We start from the raw sequence: 20,438 nt of genomic DNA on the forward strand, positions 1-20,438 counted from the left end.
GTTTGACCTGGTTTATATGGCAGTGTAGGCTCATATAATCCAGTTTAAAGACAATAATGTGGAGTGCTTTGATAATCTGGATTATATGGCAGTGTAGATGGGCCTCTCTCTCTCTCTCTCTCTCTCTTCTCTTCTCTTCTCTTCTCTTCTCTCTCTCTCTCTCTCTCTCTCTCTCTCTCTCTCTCTCTCTCTCTCTCTGTGTGTGTGTGAGAAAGGCAGGGGAGAAGGAGGAAGCAGAAACTACCCGGCAAACCTCTCCTGACTTCATGGACTATCTAAAAGATCATACTTCTCCTGGCTTCAGATTTGCAGACACATCTTTTGATTTCTGTGGTATTCAACCTTGTTTTTCCTCCCAACCAGGCAGGCTAGCCTCTGCATGTCTGAAGGCTAGGTTCTCTTTCTACACTGCCTTTCCTAGCACACAGACAGCCCCTAGCTTCAGTCATTTGCAAGATGGTGACTTGCAGTATGATTCATTTTTTGTTCAATGCTTGTTAATAATAATAATAATAATCATCTTTATTTGTATTCTGCCCTATCTCCCCAGGGGGACTCAATGATAGGGGCTCGGGGTTTTTTGTGTACTGGGAGAGTGCACAATCTCACAACCTCTAAGGATTCCTGCCATAGATGTGGGCAAAACGTCAGGAGATAATACTTCTAGAACATGGCCTGACAGTCCGAAAAAAACACAACAACCCAGAGTGCACAATCAATAATCAAACTCTATGCCCCTCTCTTTCCAGTAGTAAGAGTGTCATTCATGGTAGCTTCACAATTGCAGAAAAGTATTTATTTCAAATTGAGTGCATATCTTTGAAACATTATGTATATTTATTCTACCCTAAACATTAGGAAATCATTTAGGTGACCACCAGGGCAGTTGACAAAATCTCTTTGCCTTTGGTAAAGCAGAGCCAAATTAGCTACCAGGTACTCTAGGGAGCTGGCGGCAATGAAGCAAGCGAAACGGAGACTAGAACATCGTTGGTGCCAATCCTGCTGCAAATCTGACCGAGCACAGTCTAGATCTCATTTAAAAGCTTACTCTGCAGCAATGAAAGTGGTGCAAAATTCGTTTTTTGCCACCAACATTGTATCTGCAAAGTACTGCCCGAGGGAGATGTTTCGAGTGGTCAAAGGACTTTTAAACCCTCAGGGTTCCCTGACCACTGGGCAACTGATTGTAAAGTTTATGCTAGGTTCTTTGCAGATAAATTTGCTTAGATCTGAGATGACTTAGATGCCACTATTAATGCAGTCTCTGTGGATGTAACTGAGCATCTGCTAGTCCATGTTGAATGGATTATTTTCAACTTGTTCATCCTGAGGAAGTGGACAAGATCTTGGGATAAATAAAAGCAACCACTTGCCCCCTGGACCCTTGCCTGTCCTGGCTTGTTAAATCAGCAAAGAGGGGACTGGCGGAGTGGGTGAAAGTGCTGGTAAATGCCTACTTGACACAAGGAATAATGCCTAGTAGTTTTAAGAAGGCAGTAATAAGACCTCTATTAAAGAAACTGGCACTGCATCACACTCAAATTATTAACAGCTTTCAGCCAATATCAAATCTCTCCTTCTTCGGCAAGGTTCTAGAAAAAGTGGTGGCCCCAAAGTTTCTTGGATGAAACCCATTATCTATATCCATTTCAATCTGGATTCAGACCCGGCTATAGAACAGAGATGGCATTAGTTGCTTTGGTGGATGATCTCCGAAGAGAGCTAGACAGGGGAAATGTGTCTCTCTTCTCCTGGACATCTCAGCAGCTTTTGGTACCATCACCCATGGTATCCTTCTGAGCCAGCTTGCTGGGATGGGGCTTGGGGGGCCTGCTTTGCAGTGGTTCCAGTCCTTCCTGGAGGTTTGAACTCAGATGGTGTTGCTGGGGGACTCCTGTTAGACACCCTGGCCCTTGACACCTTAGGGTTCAAATCTGTCCCTATGCTGTTTAATATTTACATGAAATTGCTGAGAGAGATCATCTGGAGTTTTGGAGTTTGGTGTCAGATTTATGCAGATGACACCCAACTCTATTACTCCTTTCCACTCACTGCCAAAGATGTTGTCCTGATCTTGAACCAATGCCTGTCATCAGTGACGGACTGGATCAGGGCTAACAAGTTGAAATGAAATCCAGACAAGACAGAGGTACTTCTGGTCAGCCGGAAGGCGGATCAGAGTGTGGTTCGGAAGCTTCAACTGGTACAGAGACAGCAGCTAGATTATTAACTAGCGCTCTGTACAGAAAGCTCCCCTGGCTGCTGATCTGCTTTTCATCTAGATACTAAGTGCTGGTCATTACCTTTATAGCCCCAAATGGTTCATGCCAGATAGTTGGGGATAATCATTAGATTTTTAATCAAAGTATTAGCCCTTTTAAATTTCTTTCCTTTTAAATTCATAATATGTGATTATGTTTGTTAGAGTGGTCTACCACTTCATCACATTGACTAAATTTCACTGAGTGCTACACTTAAAATTCAGGAAGCCCCTGTTCCCATCACATTAGTTTGGCCTCAAGTATAGGAGAAAGCATTCTTTGCGTAAAGTGTGGAGGCCAGCAGTCTTTTACAACGTTTCAGGAGGTGGTGGGGAAATTGATTTTTTTGAAATCATCTGGAATTTGGCCTTTCCTGTAATGTAATGGCATTTGTTGTTTCCAGTTTAAAATGTGGGAGGGAAAGTTTGGGAGTATCCAGATCTTTGGGATTCAGAAGATGGATTATATAGCAGTATAGATGGGGCTCCCATGTATCAGAGGGAAGTGGGCATAATGCAGTTGGCTTCTTTGATTACCATTAGATAGCCTTGCAACGTCAAAGCCTGACTGCAATTATGCAATGATGCAAGTACCCAGATCTTTGGGATTCAGAAGCTGGATTATATGGCAGTGTAGATGGGCCCCCCACGTATCAGAGGGAAATGGGAATAATGCAGTTGGCCATCTTGATTAGCATTGAACAGCCTTGCAATGTCAAAACGTGACTGCAATATGCAATGATGCAAGTATCCCCTAGTAATTTATTTGTATTTGATTATAAAAGTATTATACAGTGTATATGACCTTTGTTCCCAGAGCACATAGAGCTAAGTTGCAGTTTGTCCCCCTTCCCACATGCCAGAAATAATACTAAAATACTGAATCCCTCTTCTTCCTTACTCCCTCCTCTCTTCTCGGCAGCATCCCAAAGGGACAAACTGAGCATGTTCAGAAACTTCTCAGATCTCCCATTAGTACTGAGGGAGGCTGAGATTCCAAAGAGAAAAGGATTTCTTTCAACAAATAATGTGGGGGGAAAGATGATGGACAGGGCCTCAGAATTGTAATGTGATGAGAAATTAACTCCAAGTGTGCTCCTCCATACTGAGTTGCATTGAAGTGTGATGAGGGTAAGCAATTGTTCTGATTGATAGCAAAATGGAGCTGTACTCAGCCAAACGTTTTCATCTGTTTAATTGCCTTAACGCGAATAAGTCCCTAGTTTTAATTTTTGGATAATTGCTCTTTGGTACTAAGTTCTAGTAATTATTGTTTTATTTTTTGACTTATTCCTTGACTTATTTTGTTTTAATGTGTTCATATGGTTCTTTGTTTGCATTGAAACCGCCCGGAGTCCCTCCGGGGAGATAGGGCGGTCTACAAATAAAGTTTATTTGTTTCTTTATTTAAATTAACAGATCTGAACCAACAAGAAATATTTGAAGAAACCATGACTTTTATATGCCAGAAGTGTGGAAAATCGTTTATCCAGAGTTCACACCTCATGAACGATACAGGACAGGAGCCATACAGATTCCAGGAGTGTGGAGAATGTTTTGGTGATAGTTCAGAGTTGGTGAGCCACAAAAGACTCCACACAGGAGAGAAGCCATACCAATGCCAGGAGTGTGGGAAATCTTTTGCTTACAGTTCACAATTGGTGAACCACTGGAGATCTCACACAGGAGAAAAGCCATACCAATGCCAGGCGTGTGGGAAATGTTTTGCTCACAGTTCACACTTGGTGAGCCACAAAAGACTCCACACTGGAGAGAATCCATACCAATGCCAGGAGTGTGGGAAACGTTTTATTGACAATTCACACTTGGTGAGGCACAAAAGACTCCATACAGGAGAGAAACCATATCATTGCCAGGAATGTGGGAAACGTTTTACTAACAGTTCACACTTGGTGAGGCACAAAAGACTCCACACAGGAGAGAAGCCATACCAATGCCAGGAGTGTGGGAAATGTTTTACTAGCAGTTCACATTTAGTGAGCCACAAAAGACTCCACACAGGAGAGAAGCCATACCAATGCCAAGAGTGTGAGAAATGTTTTGCTGACCATTCAGCCTTGGTGAGGCACAAAAGACTCCACACAGGAGAGAAGCCATACCAATGTCAGGAGTGTGGGAAATGTTTTGCTTACAGTTCACACTTCGCGAGGCACAAAAGACTCCATACAGGGGAGAAGCCATACCATTGCCAAGAGTGTGGGAAATGTTTTACCAATCGTTCACACTTGGTGAACCACAAAAGACTCCACACAGGAGAGAAGCCATACCAATGTGAAGTGTGTGGGAAATGGTTTGCTGATAGTTCAAACTTGATGAGCCACAAAAAACTTCACACCGAAGAGAAGCCTTACCAATGCCAGGAATGTGGGAAATGTTTTGTTCGGAGTTCATACTTTTTGAACCATCAGAGAGTACATGCAGGAGAGAGATCATCCAAAGAGCTGGGAGAAAACTAATAAAATGAATTGCAACAGGGAAATTCAGATTGTGGACATTCTGGTCCTGTAGACCATACATTCTGTTGGATTATGGTTGTATGTGTATGAAATGTAAATCAAGTGTTTTCTGCTGTTAGGCAAGTGTGTGTGTTTCAGTAATGAAACAGTTAACAGCAGGCTAGTTTTGACTGACAGCCTGTTGTGACTGCTAATGACCTATAAGGCATGATTTCCGGCCTTGGAGGTCCGGGAACTTCCTTCGGACTGAGGAATGTGTTTTCTTATCTCTGAGTGTGTGTGTTGAGCTGTTGCTTGCCAAGCGAAGAGGCAAAAGAGAAATGTCAGCTCAGAGCAATGGCTTTTGCTATGCTTTGTAAATATGTATTATAGATATTGAATAAATGTTTGGACTTAAGACAACTGATATCTTTGAGTCTGACATTGAACAGAGGAATTGGTGTGGCAGACGATTGCAAACCAATTCATCGGGGTGCTGGAGAAGATGATCGATGGAATAGAAGAAACCCACCCAGCACTCACCCTGACCCTCCACGCTGACACATTCAACATTTCCTGACGAACATGTGTGATTTCCTTGGCTTCAAGTACCACTTGGTTTGACTTTGGACTGATCTCTTCTTGGTTTCGAACTGTTGTTAAGTTTTGTTGTTGTTGCAGCTTTGTCTAAGTTGGGACTGTTTTGGAGAACTCTTTTTCTTCTCTGGACACCAGTATCACCATGGAACTGGGATGCCTCTCCCTTGGTTAGCTGTTGTGGGTAAACATCTGATTTCAAACAAGACCCTTTCAGAAGTTCTGCCTAAGATTTGGTAGATTCCCCTTTCTTGTTATTTGAGTCCCTAAGTTGAAGTCCTTGGTTGCAAAGCTCCAGTTTGTGAATTTTATTTTTCAGCTGGGATTCCAGAATTGAACACAGGGCTTCTGTTGAGGCCAAGCCAAAGGAAAGATGCTTACACTATTATTTCCCTTGATGAGCAAATTGTATCTCTTACTAGCATTTAGTGGCAATAAACTGAAAAACATGAGTGTTGTTGTTATTTTAGAGTTAACAATGTTATATATAATTGTTTTTCTTATAGACTGAGAATTTGATCTATTTTGTAGAATTTAAGTCCCAGGATCTTATATATGAAGAAAATAATAACTTTTATTTTTTAAAATATCTTTATTAAGATTTTTAATACAAATTACTATAAAAAAGGGGGGAAAAGAAGAGAGAGAAAGGAAAAAAAGAAAAAAGAAAAGGAGATAAAGGGGGGAATAGAGTGGATAGGGTTCGGAGGGGGTAGAGAGTACTAGGATAACATCAGCCAAAGGGACATAGAAAATTAAGGGTTAGAGGAGAAGGAAAAGAGGGTTTGGGGGGGGGGGGGGAGGGAATAAAAATGACTTCCGAGTCCTGTCCGATGAGTGTGTTCCACTTTTCCATGTTTCTTGCATATTGTCTCCATTTGATTCTTCGAGATCCTTCGATTTATTTTCTTCTCCGGATTGTTGTGGGTGGCCTCTTTTCTTTTATATTGCTAGTATGAATCGGCATAAACACAATTACAATGTTACTATTCCTTTTTTTTTAAAATTGCACTTTGATCGTATTTATTTCCCAATCTCTTAACTAATTATATATATATTTATCTACCAATTGCCAATTAGTTTCTTTTCTTTGCTTTCCATGGTATTTGGCTAATAAATATGTTAATCTATCCATGTTTTTAATTTCTGATATTTTAATTAGCCACTCTGTCTTTGAGGGTATTTCTTTTTGTCTCCAGTATCTAGAGTAAACAATCCTTGCTGCCGTTGTTAAATAAGTCACTATCTTTTCCTCATTTGAACCTGCCTGCATTTTGGAAATTCCTAATAGGTACAGTTCCGGTAGTCTAGTAAACTTAATTTCTAACATTGCCTGGGTAGTTTCATGAATCATCGACCAAAATTCCTTTGCTTTTTTGCACTTCCACCAAATGTGGTAGTACTTTCCTTCCTCCTTTCCACACTTCCAGCATTTGCTATTTGTGTTTTTATTAATTAATCCAAGCTTTTTGGGGGTTATATGCCACCTGTAGAATAGCTTCATCCAATTTTCTTTTAGGTCTGAAGCATATGTCAATTTTAATTTTTAATTGAACTGCACCAAAGCCTAGGATATATAACGCTTTATAGTGTTGATCCCCATATAGGAAGTTTTAAATTGTTTTCACCTATTTTAACTGATTATTTTAATATCCTACAAAGAAGGACTTCAGTTCCAGTTCGGGCTATTTATAATGGTTTTATTTTATATGGTGCCTTTTAATGCTGCTGTAAACCTCCTTGAGTTCGTTGGGGAAAAGCAATATAGTAATTTCCCAGATAAATAAGTTTGTATGTAGAGTAAAAAAAAAGAGAATTTGTATAATTAATACAAGCTTCCCAACTAGTCATTTCCAATTGCTTGAGAACATCTAATTACTAGTAAAGAGATGACCGCATTTATGCGAATCTAAGGCGCACTTTGTTTTGCTAAATGACTGTCAAAATTAGGACGTTCATTACATTCGTGTAATATGGTAAACTGGGCGGGCAGGTGCAGAGAGGCAACGGGAGTGTGCACAGGCCTCCCCAAGAAGCCTTTACCATCATAGAATAGTAGAATTGGAAGAGACCTCATGGGCCATCCAGTCCAACCCCCTGCCAAGAAGCAGGAAATCGCATTCAAAGCACCCCCGTCAGATGGCCATCCAGCCTCTGTTTAAAAGCCTCCAAAGAAGGAGCCTCCACCACAGTCCGGGGGAGAGAGTTCCACTGCCGAACAGCTCTCACAGTGAGGAAGTTCTTCCTGATATTCAGGTGGAATCTCCTTTCCTGTAGTTTGAAGCCATTGTCCCTCCTAGTCTGCAGGGCAGCAGAAAATAATAATAAAACTTTACTTATACCCCGCCACCATCTCCCCAACGGGGACTTGGGGTGGTTTACATGGGACCATGCCCAGAACAATACAATATAACAAAATATAAAAACAACACATCATAACACAATTAAATAGATATAATACAATAGATAATAATATACATTACAGCACAAAATCAGAAAAGCAATAAAAACAAGGGCGGGCCACATAAACACTAAGTTAAAACTCAGGGTGAAAAAGAAGAATAAAAACCACAGGGAACAGAAAACAAGCTTTCTCCCTCCTCCCTATGACTTCCCCTCACATATTTGTACATGGCTATCATGTCCCCTCTTAGCCTTCTCTTCTGCAGGCTAAACATGCCCAGTTCTTTAAGCCGCTCCTCATAGGGCTTGTTCTCCAGACCTTTGATCATTTTAGTTGCCCTCCTCTGGACACATTCCAGCCTGTCAACATCTCCCTTCAACTGTGGTGCCCAGAATTGGACACAGTGTGATTCCAGGTGTGGTCTGACCAAGGCAGAAAAGAGGGGGAGCATAACTTCCCTGGATCTAGATGCTATTCCCCTATTGATGCAGGCCAGAATCCCATTGGCTTTCTTAGCAGCCGCATCACATTGCTGGCTCATGTTTAACTTGTTGTCCACAAGGACTCCAAGATCTTTTTCACATGTACTGCTGTCTAGTCAGGCATCCCCCATTCTGTATCTTTGTATTCCATTTTTTCTGCCGAAATGAAGTATCTTGCATTTGTCCCTGTTGAACTTCATTTTGTTAGTTTTGGCCCATCTCTCTAGTCTGTCAAGATCGTTTTGAATTCTGCTCCTGTCTTCTGGAGTGTTGGCTATCCCTCCCAGTTTGGTGTCATCTGCAAACTTGATGATCATGCCTTCTAACCCTTCGTCTAAGTCATTAATAAAGATGTTAAACCGAACCGGGCCCAGGACGGAGCCCTGCGGCACTCCACTTGTGACTTCTTTTCAAGATGAAGACGATGCATTGGTGAGCACCCTTTGGGTTCGTTCGCTTAGCCAATTACAGATCCACCTGACCGTAGTTTTGTCTAGCCCACATTTTACTAGTTTGTTTGCCAGAAGGCCGTGAGGGACTTTGTTGAAGGCCTTACTGAAATTTAGGTAGGCTACATCCACGGCATTCCCTGTATCGACCCAACTCATAACTCTATCGAAAAACTATTCGCCTTCCTCCGCTCCAGGGCTTGTCCCCTTCACCTCTGTTCACCGCCTCGCCAGAGCTAGTGCCCTCCCCACCAGCTCTACGCCTTCCCTGCCACAGCCTTGAGCCCTTTTAAACCTTTTTCTGTCCTTTCCACTTTCCTTTCCTTTCTCTTTCTCTTTCTCTCATCTTCATCCATATCTCCCTCTTTTTCTTTCCATCCCTCCTCCTCTTCCATTTCTGTCTTCACTTGCTGCTGTCTTTCTTTCGCATCCTATTTTCTTCCTCTTCCTTTCCTTCCTTTTCTTCCCATCTATTCCTTCCTCTTTCCTTTTCTTTCCTTTCCTCCTCCTTTTCCTTCTATCTTCCCTCCTTACAATCGCCCCTATCTTCCTTTCTTTCCCATCGTCCCATTTTTTTATTTATTACATTTCAAAAGCATTGCACAATAAATAAATTTAAAAGTGATGAAATAAAGGGAATCACAAGCAGCTAAATAGTCTTAGACCAAAAGCGGGCAACAGCGACAGCATTGTCTGTAGCTTTAAACAGTTCTTCCTCTGTGCATGAGGCAGGACATTGTGGACAAGCATACAGATGCGGAGTTGTTTGTTCTGCTCCACAGTCACACAAGGTGGAGGATCTTTTCATGAAGGGCTACTTGATTCTCTGGTGTTACTTTTAGAGACTCTCCTTTTAGACTGCACACACCTAGGGACTGAGCAAACCATCTTGGAAAATATTTCAATGCTTTTCCTTGTAGCAGGTTATCGGGTACGATTACTACTGGGTATATTTTGTGGTGGTGCCTCTGGGTCTGCATGTCTTCAAAGTCATTTTTGTGTTTCAGAGTCTGCAGGACCCACTATTGCTATTTTCCATCCCCAACCAGGTAAATGGATTGAGGAGCAAAGGTGTACGCTGGATATCAAGTGCGCCATCAGTACCTCAAGCGTACCAAATGTATTTTGGGCTCTCTTTTTGTATTATTATTATTATTTCACTTCTATCCCGACTATCTCTCATGGGTGGGATTCAAAGCAGTGTACAACATATAAAATTCATACAAATACATCCGACCACAATACATAATCAGTCAAAACATCATATGCCGATATAAAAACCCAATTAACATATTAAATACTTATCATTCTAACAAGGTGGATGAAAATCGGCACCTCACTGAGTTCCAGTCAATTGTACTGGGGACAAGCTGGCTATATCTACTCACTCCACTGTCCCCCAGTGGTACAGCGGGGTGAGCTCCTGCTATTAACCCCAGCTTCTGCCAACCTAGCAGTTAGAAAACATGCAAATGTGAGTAGATCAATAGGTACTGCTCTGGTGAGAAGGTAACGGCACTCCATGAAGTCATGCTGGCCACATGACCTTGGAGGTGTCTACGGACAAGGCCGGCTCTTCAGATTAGAAATAAAGATGAGCACCAACCCCCAGAGTGAGACACGACTAGACTTAATGTCAGGGGAAGACCTTTACCTTTAAACATGATATTTGCCCCTCCTTTGCAGCAGTCATGTGCAAGATTGAAATGTGAAAATCAGTGACACCCTTCTAACAAAACTCTAAATTCAGATTCTCCTGCCATAGCAGAATGCTGCTTTGGAGAGAAGCTATGGCAGCAGGGGATTTCTCAATGAAGAGCCTGTTTGTGAAGGGTGATTTTGTTACATCTCCCACCCAAGTCTGTGTTCCTCCTCCTTGGGAAAAGGGAGCCGTGGAACTACACCCAGGGCTGACACATTCTCTTTCTGCTGTGGATGGAGGCTTTGCTCTCCTTTGATCTGCTCCCTGGACTGATTGGTTACCTTTAATGTTCAGTGGGGTTGGGGAGCAGTGGTTTGGCAGGGAGGGAATACATTTAACTAACTATGAATACGGAATTTTTCATCCATGACTATATGTATTCCATCATGCTTTAGTCCAGTGATTCCCAAAGTGGGTGCTACCGCCCCCTGGTGGGCGCTGGAGCGATCCAAGGGGGCAGTGATGGCACCTTTTAGGACACGGGGGCGGGGCCAGAAGAGGGGCGGGGCCTCTTCCCAAGAGCCCGAGACAGGGCTGAGAATCTATACCTCTCCTTTGAAGACGGCCCGGAAATTACAACTAGTACAACGTTCAGCAGCCAGGCTTTTAACTGGAGCGAATTACAGGGCACATTCAACGCCTCTGTTTAAGGAGCTCCACTGGCTGCTGTTTATTTTCCGGGCCCAATTCAAGGTGCAGGTTATCACCTACAAAGGCCTAAATGGTTTGGGACCCACCTACCTTAGAGACCGCATCTCCCTCTATGAACCCACACGTTCTCTTCGCTCGTTGGGGGAGGCCCTTCTCTCGCTCCCACCACCCTCACAGTCACGGTTGGTGGGGACGAGAGAGAGGGCCTTCTCCGTCGTGGCCCCCCGGCTTTGGAACTCTACCTAGAGAGATCAGGCAGGCCCCTACCCTCCTCTCCTTCCGGAAGAGCTTAAAAACCTGGCTCTTCCAAAAGGCCTTCGATGTTTAATTGTTGCTGGATTGATCTATCTGTCCATTCCATAATAGTCCCATTGTTGTTGTCTTGCCATTTTATACTGCACTTTATTGTCCATTCTACTGTGAAATTTCCTTTCCCCATTTCGTAACATTCTGCACTTTGCCTGGGATCTACAACTTAGTCTCCTGTTTTTAATACTGTATCCTGCTTGTTGATTTTAATGATTGTTTTTATTGATGTTGATGTTTTTTACTGGGATAATTGTTTTATTGCTTTGCTACTGTTATTTGTTTGTTTTATCGGGCCAGGCCCCATGTAAGCCGCCTCGAGTCCCTTCGGCGAGATAGGGCGGGGTATAAAAATAAAATTATTATTATTATTATTATTATTATTATTATTATTATTATTATTATTAAGGGCGGGGTGGGGGCGGGGCCTCTTCCCAAGAGCGCGAGACAGGGCTGAGCCTCTGTATACCTTCCCAGAGATTCAGCACCATCAGGCACTTGGGAAGAGGTCCCGCCCCCTCCTCTAGCCCCGCCTCCTGTGTCTTGGAAGGCACCGCAGGACAGAGATAGAAGCTCAGCCCTACCTCAGAGCTCGTAATTCCGCCTATCCCAGTACTGGCTGCCCATTTGTGGCCCCGCCAACCTCCCATCTTGGACTAGGGGAGAGGCTCAGCCCTGTCCTCTTGAGCAAGAGCCACGCCCACCTCTCTAAGCCACGCCCCCTTTCCAGGGGGGTGCTGAGTCATATTTTTTCTGGAAAGGGGGCAGCAGGCCAAATAAGTTTGGGAACCACTGCTTTAGTCCTTTGGTTCCTTGGATTTTGAGAGATGCTCTTTTCCACTCCTTCCAGTATAACACTGGACAAGGAAGGGTTAAGGGGAGGGAGTTTGGTTCCCAGAGAGGCAGCAAGGAAGTGGGCCTCCTTAGACCCGCCTTTCCTGTCCCTCTAGGAACCAAACTCCCTCACCTTAACCCTTCCTTGCTGGGATGGGAGAGAGAGTTTGTCCCTTTGGCCTCTCCCTCCTCCTCCTCCTCCTCCTTTTTGCAGCCTGTCTCTTTCTCCTTCTCCTTCTGGTGAGTCTTGTTCCCAGACCTTCTCCAAAGGGCCGAAGAGGGGCTGAAGCCCACAACACTTGGAGGGGGGACGAAGTTGCCTCAGTTCTTTTTCACTCACAGGTTGGCCTTCTAACACACCCCCAAGAGAACATAGAAAACAACAATTTCCTTCCAAAGAGGAAATTGGAGGCTAGCCTCTGCATGTCTGAAGGCTCTTTTCTACACTGTCTTTCCCAGCTTGCAAACAACCCCTAGCCTCAGTCATTTGCAAGATGGGGAATTGTAATATAATGCTTTATATGTTCTGTGCTTGTGAATGATTGGGACTTTTTTTGTTTTGTTTGTAGTGTCTCGCTCTGAAAGAAATAAAGGGCTTGTTTTTTAATTTCTAAGAAAAAGCCTCCCGAAGCCTGTTGTCTAATTCTGCCTTTCTTTCACAGATGAAAGGTGATTTTTGGCTGAGAATTTTGGAGTAGAGCCTGTTCAGTTGAGAGAAGAGGGAGGAAGAGCATCTTGGATCCAATTTGCTTCTTCACCAAACTAGTTCCAACATGGACAGACGCAATTCACCTGGAACTGAAGCGGGCAGGGCCCCCAAGAGCAGTGGGGCATTCTGGGAAAGAACTACGCAGACGTTTCTGAATTCACACATACAGCACCAGCGCTTCACGCAGCTCTCCTACCAAGAGGGCGAGGGACCCAGAGAGGTTTGCAGCCGCCTCCACGATCTCTGCCGCCAGTGGCTGAAGCCAGAGCAACACACCAAGGCTGAGATGCTGGACCTGGTGATCCTGGAGCAGTTCCTGAGCCTCCTGCCCCCAGAGATGGGGAGCTGGGTCCGAGAGTGTGGGGCAGAGACCTCTTCCCAGGCGGTGGCCCTGGCGGAAGGCTTCCTCCTGAGTCGAGCAGAGGACAAGAAGCAGGAAGAACAGGTGAGAACATTGCCTCTTTATTTTAATTACAGCATTTATTTTCCACACTTCTCACCCCGAAGGGGACTCAGGACGGATCACATTGCACACATAAAGGCAAACATTCAATGCCATAACATAGAACAGAGACAGAGACAGACGCAGGCACGGGCTGGCCTCGAACTCATGACCTCTTGGTCAGAGTGATTTGTTGCAGCTGGCTGCTAACCAGCCTGCGCCACAGCCCGGCCTTGGTTTCACTAACCTTGGAACTGGTGGATAGATTAAGCGTACATCCTGCCTTTCTTCCAAGATGGGACCAATGTGGGGGAGAAGCCGGACCCTGCTCCCTCTGCCTCTTGACATGAGCCAACAATATCATGAGGCAGCTAAAAAAGGCAATGGGATTCTGGCCTGCATAAATAGGAGTCTAGTGTCTAGATCCAGGGAAGTCATGCTACCCCTCTATTCTGCCTTGGTCAGACCACATCTGGAATACTGTGCCCAATTATGGGCACTGCATTTGAGGGGAGATGTGGGAAAGCTAGAATATAACCAGAGAAGGGCAACTAAAATGATCAAGGGTCTGGAGAACAAGCCCTGTGAAGAGTGGCTTAAGGAGCTGGGCATGTTAAGCTACAGAAGAGAAGGCTGAGAGGAGGCATGACAGCCATGTATAAATATGTGAGGGGGAGTCATAGGGAGGAGGGAGCTACCTTGTTTTCGGCTGTCCTGGAAACTAGGACACAGAGTAATGGCTTCAAACTAAAAAAGGAGATTTCACTTGAACATTTATTTATTTATTAATTTAAAACATTTATATTCTGCCCTTCTCACCCCAAAGGGCACTCAGGGCAGAGCACAACATATATACGGCAAATATTCAATGCCAAAACATAAAATAAACCAGGGTCGTTGTATGTCTTTCGGGCTGTGTGGCCATGTGATCCCGGCCATGAAAGCCTTCGACAACACATAAAATAAACCATTAAAATCACATTAAAATCATTATTTAAAACATGGTTGTATGGTTCTATAAATCTTTTCCTACCTGCTCTCACCTTTATATTCAATGTAAGCTTAGTTGCTATTCTACTCAAATATGTTCACCCCAGATGTTACATTGAGTGTGATGGGAGGGGAAATGTGGCCAATCTCAGAATGCAGTTTCTGAACATTTGGGGAAAAAATCCTATTCTAACTAATTATGGAATTCTCTGTGCTCTTCTAGGCCCTAAATAACTGCATTGAAGTCCACCCTGGTGTCTCTGAATCAGAGGAGCCCGCATCAGACACTACGCAGAGTCTCCAGCAGAATGAGCCCAAGCAGGAAGGAGATAGACCTATAGACTTGGAAGGTAAGGAGGAAGCCTTCTGGGAGTTTTGGTCTTTTATGCCAATGTAATTTTCCCTTCAGGGGATTATAGCACATCTACAATCAGTTTGAGCTAGAGAAGACGTACATGCAGGATCCTTTGGCCTTGATAATTATATAGGTAGGCATTGGTTGCAAAAGTGTAATTTCATTGTGATTTGGAGTTCTCTTATTGTTATACTTCTGCATTTGCATACTGTTGAGTGGGATTGAAACATCAGCTGTACGGTATGTTCCCAGGTAAAGCTAAGATGAGCCATGAGACTGAGCTGGAAGAACAAACTGACAACAAAGAATAACTTTCGTCAATTGAAAATACCAAACCCAGTACTACTGTCAATCTAAGCTATTCAACAGCACTGAATGAGATTTAAAAAAAAAGTCCTAAATTCCAAAACTGTACATCTTCCTGGGCCGCAGAATGCTCATATGTTCATAGGGTCATTTCCTCATAGGCTTCTTTTTAGGACTGTAATTGTAGCCTGTGAGACATGTTAATGTGATCAGCTTTCCACACCTTGCTCTCTCTTCCAGGGGCTGGAATGATGTTGTTGCCGAATCCGCAGTCGTTTCTTCCCCTTTGTGATGGAGTGGAACTGAATCAGGTAAGCAGAAGGATTCCTGGGAGAGGAGGACTCGAGCTGCCTGGGTGTCATTTGTTCCAGGCTTAAACATCAAACATCTTTTGAAATAGAAAAGATTGAATGGGAGTTTCTGCTAAAACAGAAAATGAGCTCAGGCTTGCCAGAGAGATTAAAAACAATAAAAAGTGGATCTTTGTTTGTGTCAGTAGAAATGATAGGCTCTCTGCCTGGAGAAGGTGGTGAAATGCTAACGGGATAGGGAAAAGGTAGAACGTTGCCTCAGTTGTCTCCCAAAAGGGAATCAGTATTCTACTTGAACAAGATGGAGCAGATGAGGTAATAGGGGAAATGCAACCCAAAATAGGTAAAGAAGTAGTCCAGGAATACCTGGCCACTCTAAATGAATTCAGGTCTCCAGGGCCACATGAACTGCATCCAAGAGTACTGAAGGAACTGGCAGAAGAAATTTCAGAACCACTTGCAATAATATTTGAGAATTCTTGGAGAACAGTCCGAAGCAGACTGGAGGAGGCAAAGGTTGTCCCTATCTTTAAGAATGCACAAAAAAGAAGACCCCCCAACATTTACCATCTAGTCAGCTTGACCCAAATAACAGGAAAGATGTTGGATCAGATCACTAAGAAGGCAGTGAGGAATCACTTAGAAAAAACATCTGTAATCACTAAAGGGCAACACTAGTTTCTCAAAAACAAAGCCAGACTAATCTGTTTTTTCAATAGACTTACAAGCTTGGTAGAAGAAGGAAAAGCAGTGGATGTAGCACATGGTGACTACAGTAAAACCTTTGGAAAGGCCCATGGTTTTAAAAAGAAATAGTAAATGTGGGCTGGATAACACTACTGTTAGGTGGATTTGTAATTGATTGAGTGACTGAACCCAAAGGGAGCTCACCAATGTTTCCTCTTCATTCTGGAAGGAACTGACTGTTGGAGTGCCACAGGGTTCTGTCCTGGGCCCAGTAACATGCGTATCGTATTTTCAGATGATACCAAATTAGCATGGATAACTAATACTCTGGAGCAGTGGTTCTTAACTTGTGGGTCCCCAGATGTTTTGGCCTTCAGCCCCCAGAAATCCTAACAGCTGGTAAACTGGCTGGGATTTCTGGAGTTGTAGGCCAAAACATCTGGGGACCCACAGGGTGAGAACCACTGCTCTGGAAGATAAGATTGGAATGGCCATAACTTGTTAGGGAGCTGGGCCAAAACTAACCAAATTCATTTGAACAACAATAAATGTAGGGTAGTACACTTAGGTAGGAGAAAAATGCAGTGCATGGGTACAGAATGGATGACACCTGCCTTGACAACAGTTCATGTGAAAGGGATCTTGGAGTGTTCGTAGACCACAAGTTGAACATGAGCCAACAATGTGATGCAGCAGCTTAAAAGCCTATGGGATTTTGCACTGCATCCAAAGGAATATAGTGCCTACATTAAGGGAAATCATGGTGACCTTCTTTCTGCTTTGGTGAGACCTCACCTGGAATAACACCATCCAGTTCTGGACACCACAATAAAAGCTGGAACATGTCCAGATTCCATTTCTGATTCTACATATCAGTTAAGAAATGGTTCTGACTGTGACCAACCCGTCGTCTCTACAAATCTTACAACTGTGGCATGGAGGTCTCAGCCCTTTCCCTTTCAAAAAACCAACAGGGATGTAAATCTACTTTAAAGATTTTCTTGTAATTATTTTTCTTGATAGACTTTATGTGAGAAATGTTTTCTTTTTCCACCAGTGCCCAGTCGCCTTTGAGGACATGGCTGTCAATTTCTCCCTTGAGGAGTGGGTTCTCTTGAATCCTGATCAGAAAGTCTTGCACATGCAGATCATGGAGGAGATTCATGGAATTGTGGACTCTCTTGGTAAGGCTCCGGCAATGATGGGGATTTCTATTTCAACATGCAATATTATCCTAAATCATCACAGTCGCTAAGAGTCTTAAGCCTGGGCTTTTAAAGAAATTTATCACATAAGAGTAATAATAAGATATCTTTATTTATATCCCCCAAGGGACCCTAAGCAGCTTATAGCATTTTATGATCATAGAAATATCAGTCTGAGCACTTAATTAAATCAAACAATCAATAAACATAAAAACATCTTAATATAAATAATTTAAAAACAATATATATTTATGTGGCGTCTGGTCGAGTTATATTGCTCTAGTCAATAAAAGTATGGCATTTTCTGGCACTTCGGTCTAAATTTCTTTGCTGAAGGACTGCCTAAACAAAAGGAATTTTAACTGATTCCTGAAAGAAGAAAGGGAGGGAGCTGTATTAATTTCCTTGGGAATAGTATTACGCAGGCTTGGGGCTGTCATCGAGAAGGTCCTCTCCCGCAGGGCCTCCCTTGACAATCTTACGGATCAGGCAGGTTGATATGAGGAGATGTGGTCAAATAAGTAAGTTGGACCTGAACCATTTAGAGCTTTAAAGGTCAAAACCAGCACCTTGAATCAGTCTCGGAAACAAATTGGCAGCCGGTGAACGTGCTGTAGAAGTGGAGTTGTACGCTTTCTAGGGCCAGCACCTGTGAGTAGCCTGGCTACAGCTGTTTGGACGAATAGAAGTTTCCGGGCACTCTTCAGGGACAGTCCCACATAGAGCCCGTATGTTCATATGTTTATTGACATTGAATATTTGTCATTTGTGTTAGAAACTGCACTGAGTCCCTCCGGGGAGATAGGGCGATCTACAAATAAAGTTTATTTATTTATTTAAATTGACAGATCTGAGCCAACAAGAAATCATTGAAGCAACCGAGGATTTCATATGCCAGATGTGTGGGAAATCATTTACCCAGAGTTCACATTTGGTGAAGAACGAGAGATATCACACAGGACAGGGACCATACAGTTTCCAGGAGTGTGAGAAATGTTTTGCTGATAGTTCAGCCTTCATGAGCCAAAAAAGACTCCACACAGGAGAGAAGCCATACCAATGCCAGGAGTGTGGGAAATGTTTTGCTTACAGTTCACAATTAGTGAACCACTGGAGATCCCACACAGGAGAGAAGCCATACCAATGCCAGGAGTGTGGGAAATGTTTTTCTAACAGTTCACACTTAGTGAGGCACAAAAAACTCCACACAGGAGAGAAGCCATACCAATGCCAGGAGTGTGGGAAATGTTTTACTAACAGTTCACACTTGATGAGTCACAAAAGACTCCACACAGGAGAAAAGCCATACCAGTGCCAGGAGTGTGGAAAATTGTTTGCCGATAGTTCAAATTTGGTGAGCCACAAAAGACTCCACACAGGAGAGAAGCCGTACCAGTGCCAGGAGTGTGGGAAATGTTTTGCTGACTGTTCAGCCTTTGTGAGGCATAAAAGACTCCACACAGGAGAGAAGCCATACCAATGCCAGGAGTGTGGGAAATTGTTTGCTGAGAGTTCAAACTTGGTGAGCCACAAAAGACTCCACACAGGAGAGAAGCCGTACCAGTGCCAGGAGTGTGGGAAATGTTTTGCTGACAGTTCAGCCTTGGTGAGGCATAAAAGACTCCACACAGGAGAGAAGCCATACCAATGCCAGGAGTGTGGGAAATGCTTTTCTGACAGCTCAAACTTGGTGAGCCACAAAAGACTCCACACAGGAGAGAAGCCATACCAATGTCAGGAGTGCGGAAAATGTTTTGCTGCAAGTTCAGACTTGTTGAGGCACAAAAGACTCCACCCAGGAGAAAAGCCATACCAATGCCAGGAATGTGGGAAATGTTTTGTTCGGATTTCATTCTTTTTGAACCATCAGAGACTACATACAGGAGATACATCATCCAAAGAGCTGGTACAAAACTAATACAATGAATTGTAACAGGGAAATTGCAGATTGTGGACATTCTGGTCCTGTACAATATACATTCAACATTTCCCAAAGAACACGTGTGATTCCCTTGGCTTCAAGTAGCACTTGGCTTGACTTTGGACTGAGCTCTTCATCAACCTTCTTCTTGGTTTCAAACTGTTGTTCGTTTTGTTGTTGTTGCTGCTTCTTTGCTTGACTTAAGATTCTTGGAGAACTCTTTTGCTCGCCTGGACACTGCTTACAATATGCTGCGTTTCCCCTAGTTAGCCTTTGTTGGCAAACATCTGATTTCAAACAGGACCCTTTCAGAAGTCCTGCCTAAGATTTGGTGGAGTTCCCATTCTTGCCAATTGAATCCCTAAGTGGAGTTCCTCCTCTCTGGAGCTTCGTGACAATCCTTTGAATTGTTAAATAACAACAACAACAGCAACAACAACAACAACAACTTTATTCTTATATGCCGCCCCATATAAGGGACTCGGGGTGGCTCACATGGGGATCAAGCCCAGAATATACCATAAAATACAACAGCAAAATCCATTCCAAACATATAAACCTATACAAACAAAAGGCATATAAAATACAATAAAAATATAGTACTCACAACTGACCAATAGCCAGGTGCAGTGAGCATATTTAAGATTGGAAGTAAGGCAATATCTTGCAACCGCTAAAGCTGGAGCAGAATAAAGTGCAATGGCTGGGTATAGGTGGAGGTAAAAGGACAGTGTCAATTGTGCTGAATACAGTTGTCATGTCAACTATTCTGGAAAAAAAAATTAAACTACGTAATTTCATCAGTCGTTCCTCTGGGCTTAGTTTCCAGTTACTTTTCCACCTTGGTTGCAAATTTCAATTTTGTGCATGTTGTTTTTCAGCTGGGATTCCAGATCTGAATACAGTGCTTTTGCGGAGGCAAAACCAAAGGACAAGATGCTTACGCTATTATTTCCCTTGAAGTGCAAACCGTGTCTCTGGCTAGCATTTACTGGCTGTTTCCCTGCTTCTGACACACACACTTTTAATCCACATTACATTGAGAAACATGAATGCTACTGTTATTTTAGACTTAACCATGTTATATATCCTTGATTTTGTTACAGGCTGTGAAAATTTTATTTTAGTCCCTGGATCTTAAATATTAAAGAAGTAAGTTTGCCTGTAGAGTAAAAAACAACAGTGTTTGTGTAATTAATACAAGATCCCCACCTATTTTCACAGCATGCCTTTGATTCACAAGCTGGCACCACCTTTCTTCCCTCCCTTCCTCCTCCAGCACAGGGCTGGTCACATGGGGAGAAGTGGCCTCTGCTCAGAGAAGCCTAGATGCAGGATCTCAGACACTGCATAGTCCAATAATAACAA

At 43.2% G+C, this 20,438-nt stretch overlaps 1 protein-coding gene across 5 annotated transcripts in view; it reads left to right on the forward strand.

Annotated features, from left to right (window-relative positions):
• The window catches only part of LOC134297017 (zinc finger protein 721-like), a 41,972-nt gene extending 22,102 nt beyond the window's left edge, over window positions 1-19,870 (forward strand). Inside the window, exons 1-6 of one of the 5 annotated variants that reach the window (XM_062973450.1) lie at window positions 12,250-12,384; window positions 12,807-13,298; window positions 14,509-14,635; window positions 15,187-15,257; window positions 17,002-17,128; window positions 17,998-19,870. In XM_062973450.1, the coding sequence (XP_062829520.1) occupies window positions 12,918-13,298; window positions 14,509-14,635; window positions 15,187-15,257; window positions 17,002-17,128; window positions 17,998-19,067 (1,776 nt within the window). In that variant the 5' untranslated portion in view covers window positions 12,250-12,384; window positions 12,807-12,917 and the 3' untranslated portion in view covers window positions 19,068-19,870. Of the gene's footprint in view, window positions 1-3,682; window positions 5,769-12,249; window positions 12,385-12,464; window positions 12,487-12,806; window positions 13,299-14,508; window positions 14,636-15,186; window positions 15,258-17,001; window positions 17,129-17,997 lie in introns of those variants that run through there. The other 4 variants (XM_062973452.1, XM_062973451.1, XM_062973454.1 and 1 more) reach the window with 4 other exon arrangements.
• Window positions 19,871-20,438: the final 568 nt, after the last annotated feature.

Source organism: Anolis carolinensis, chromosome 2, assembly GCF_035594765.1.
Source record: "Anolis carolinensis isolate JA03-04 chromosome 2, rAnoCar3.1.pri, whole genome shotgun sequence".
Lineage (NCBI taxonomy): Eukaryota > Metazoa > Chordata > Lepidosauria > Squamata > Dactyloidae > Anolis > Anolis carolinensis.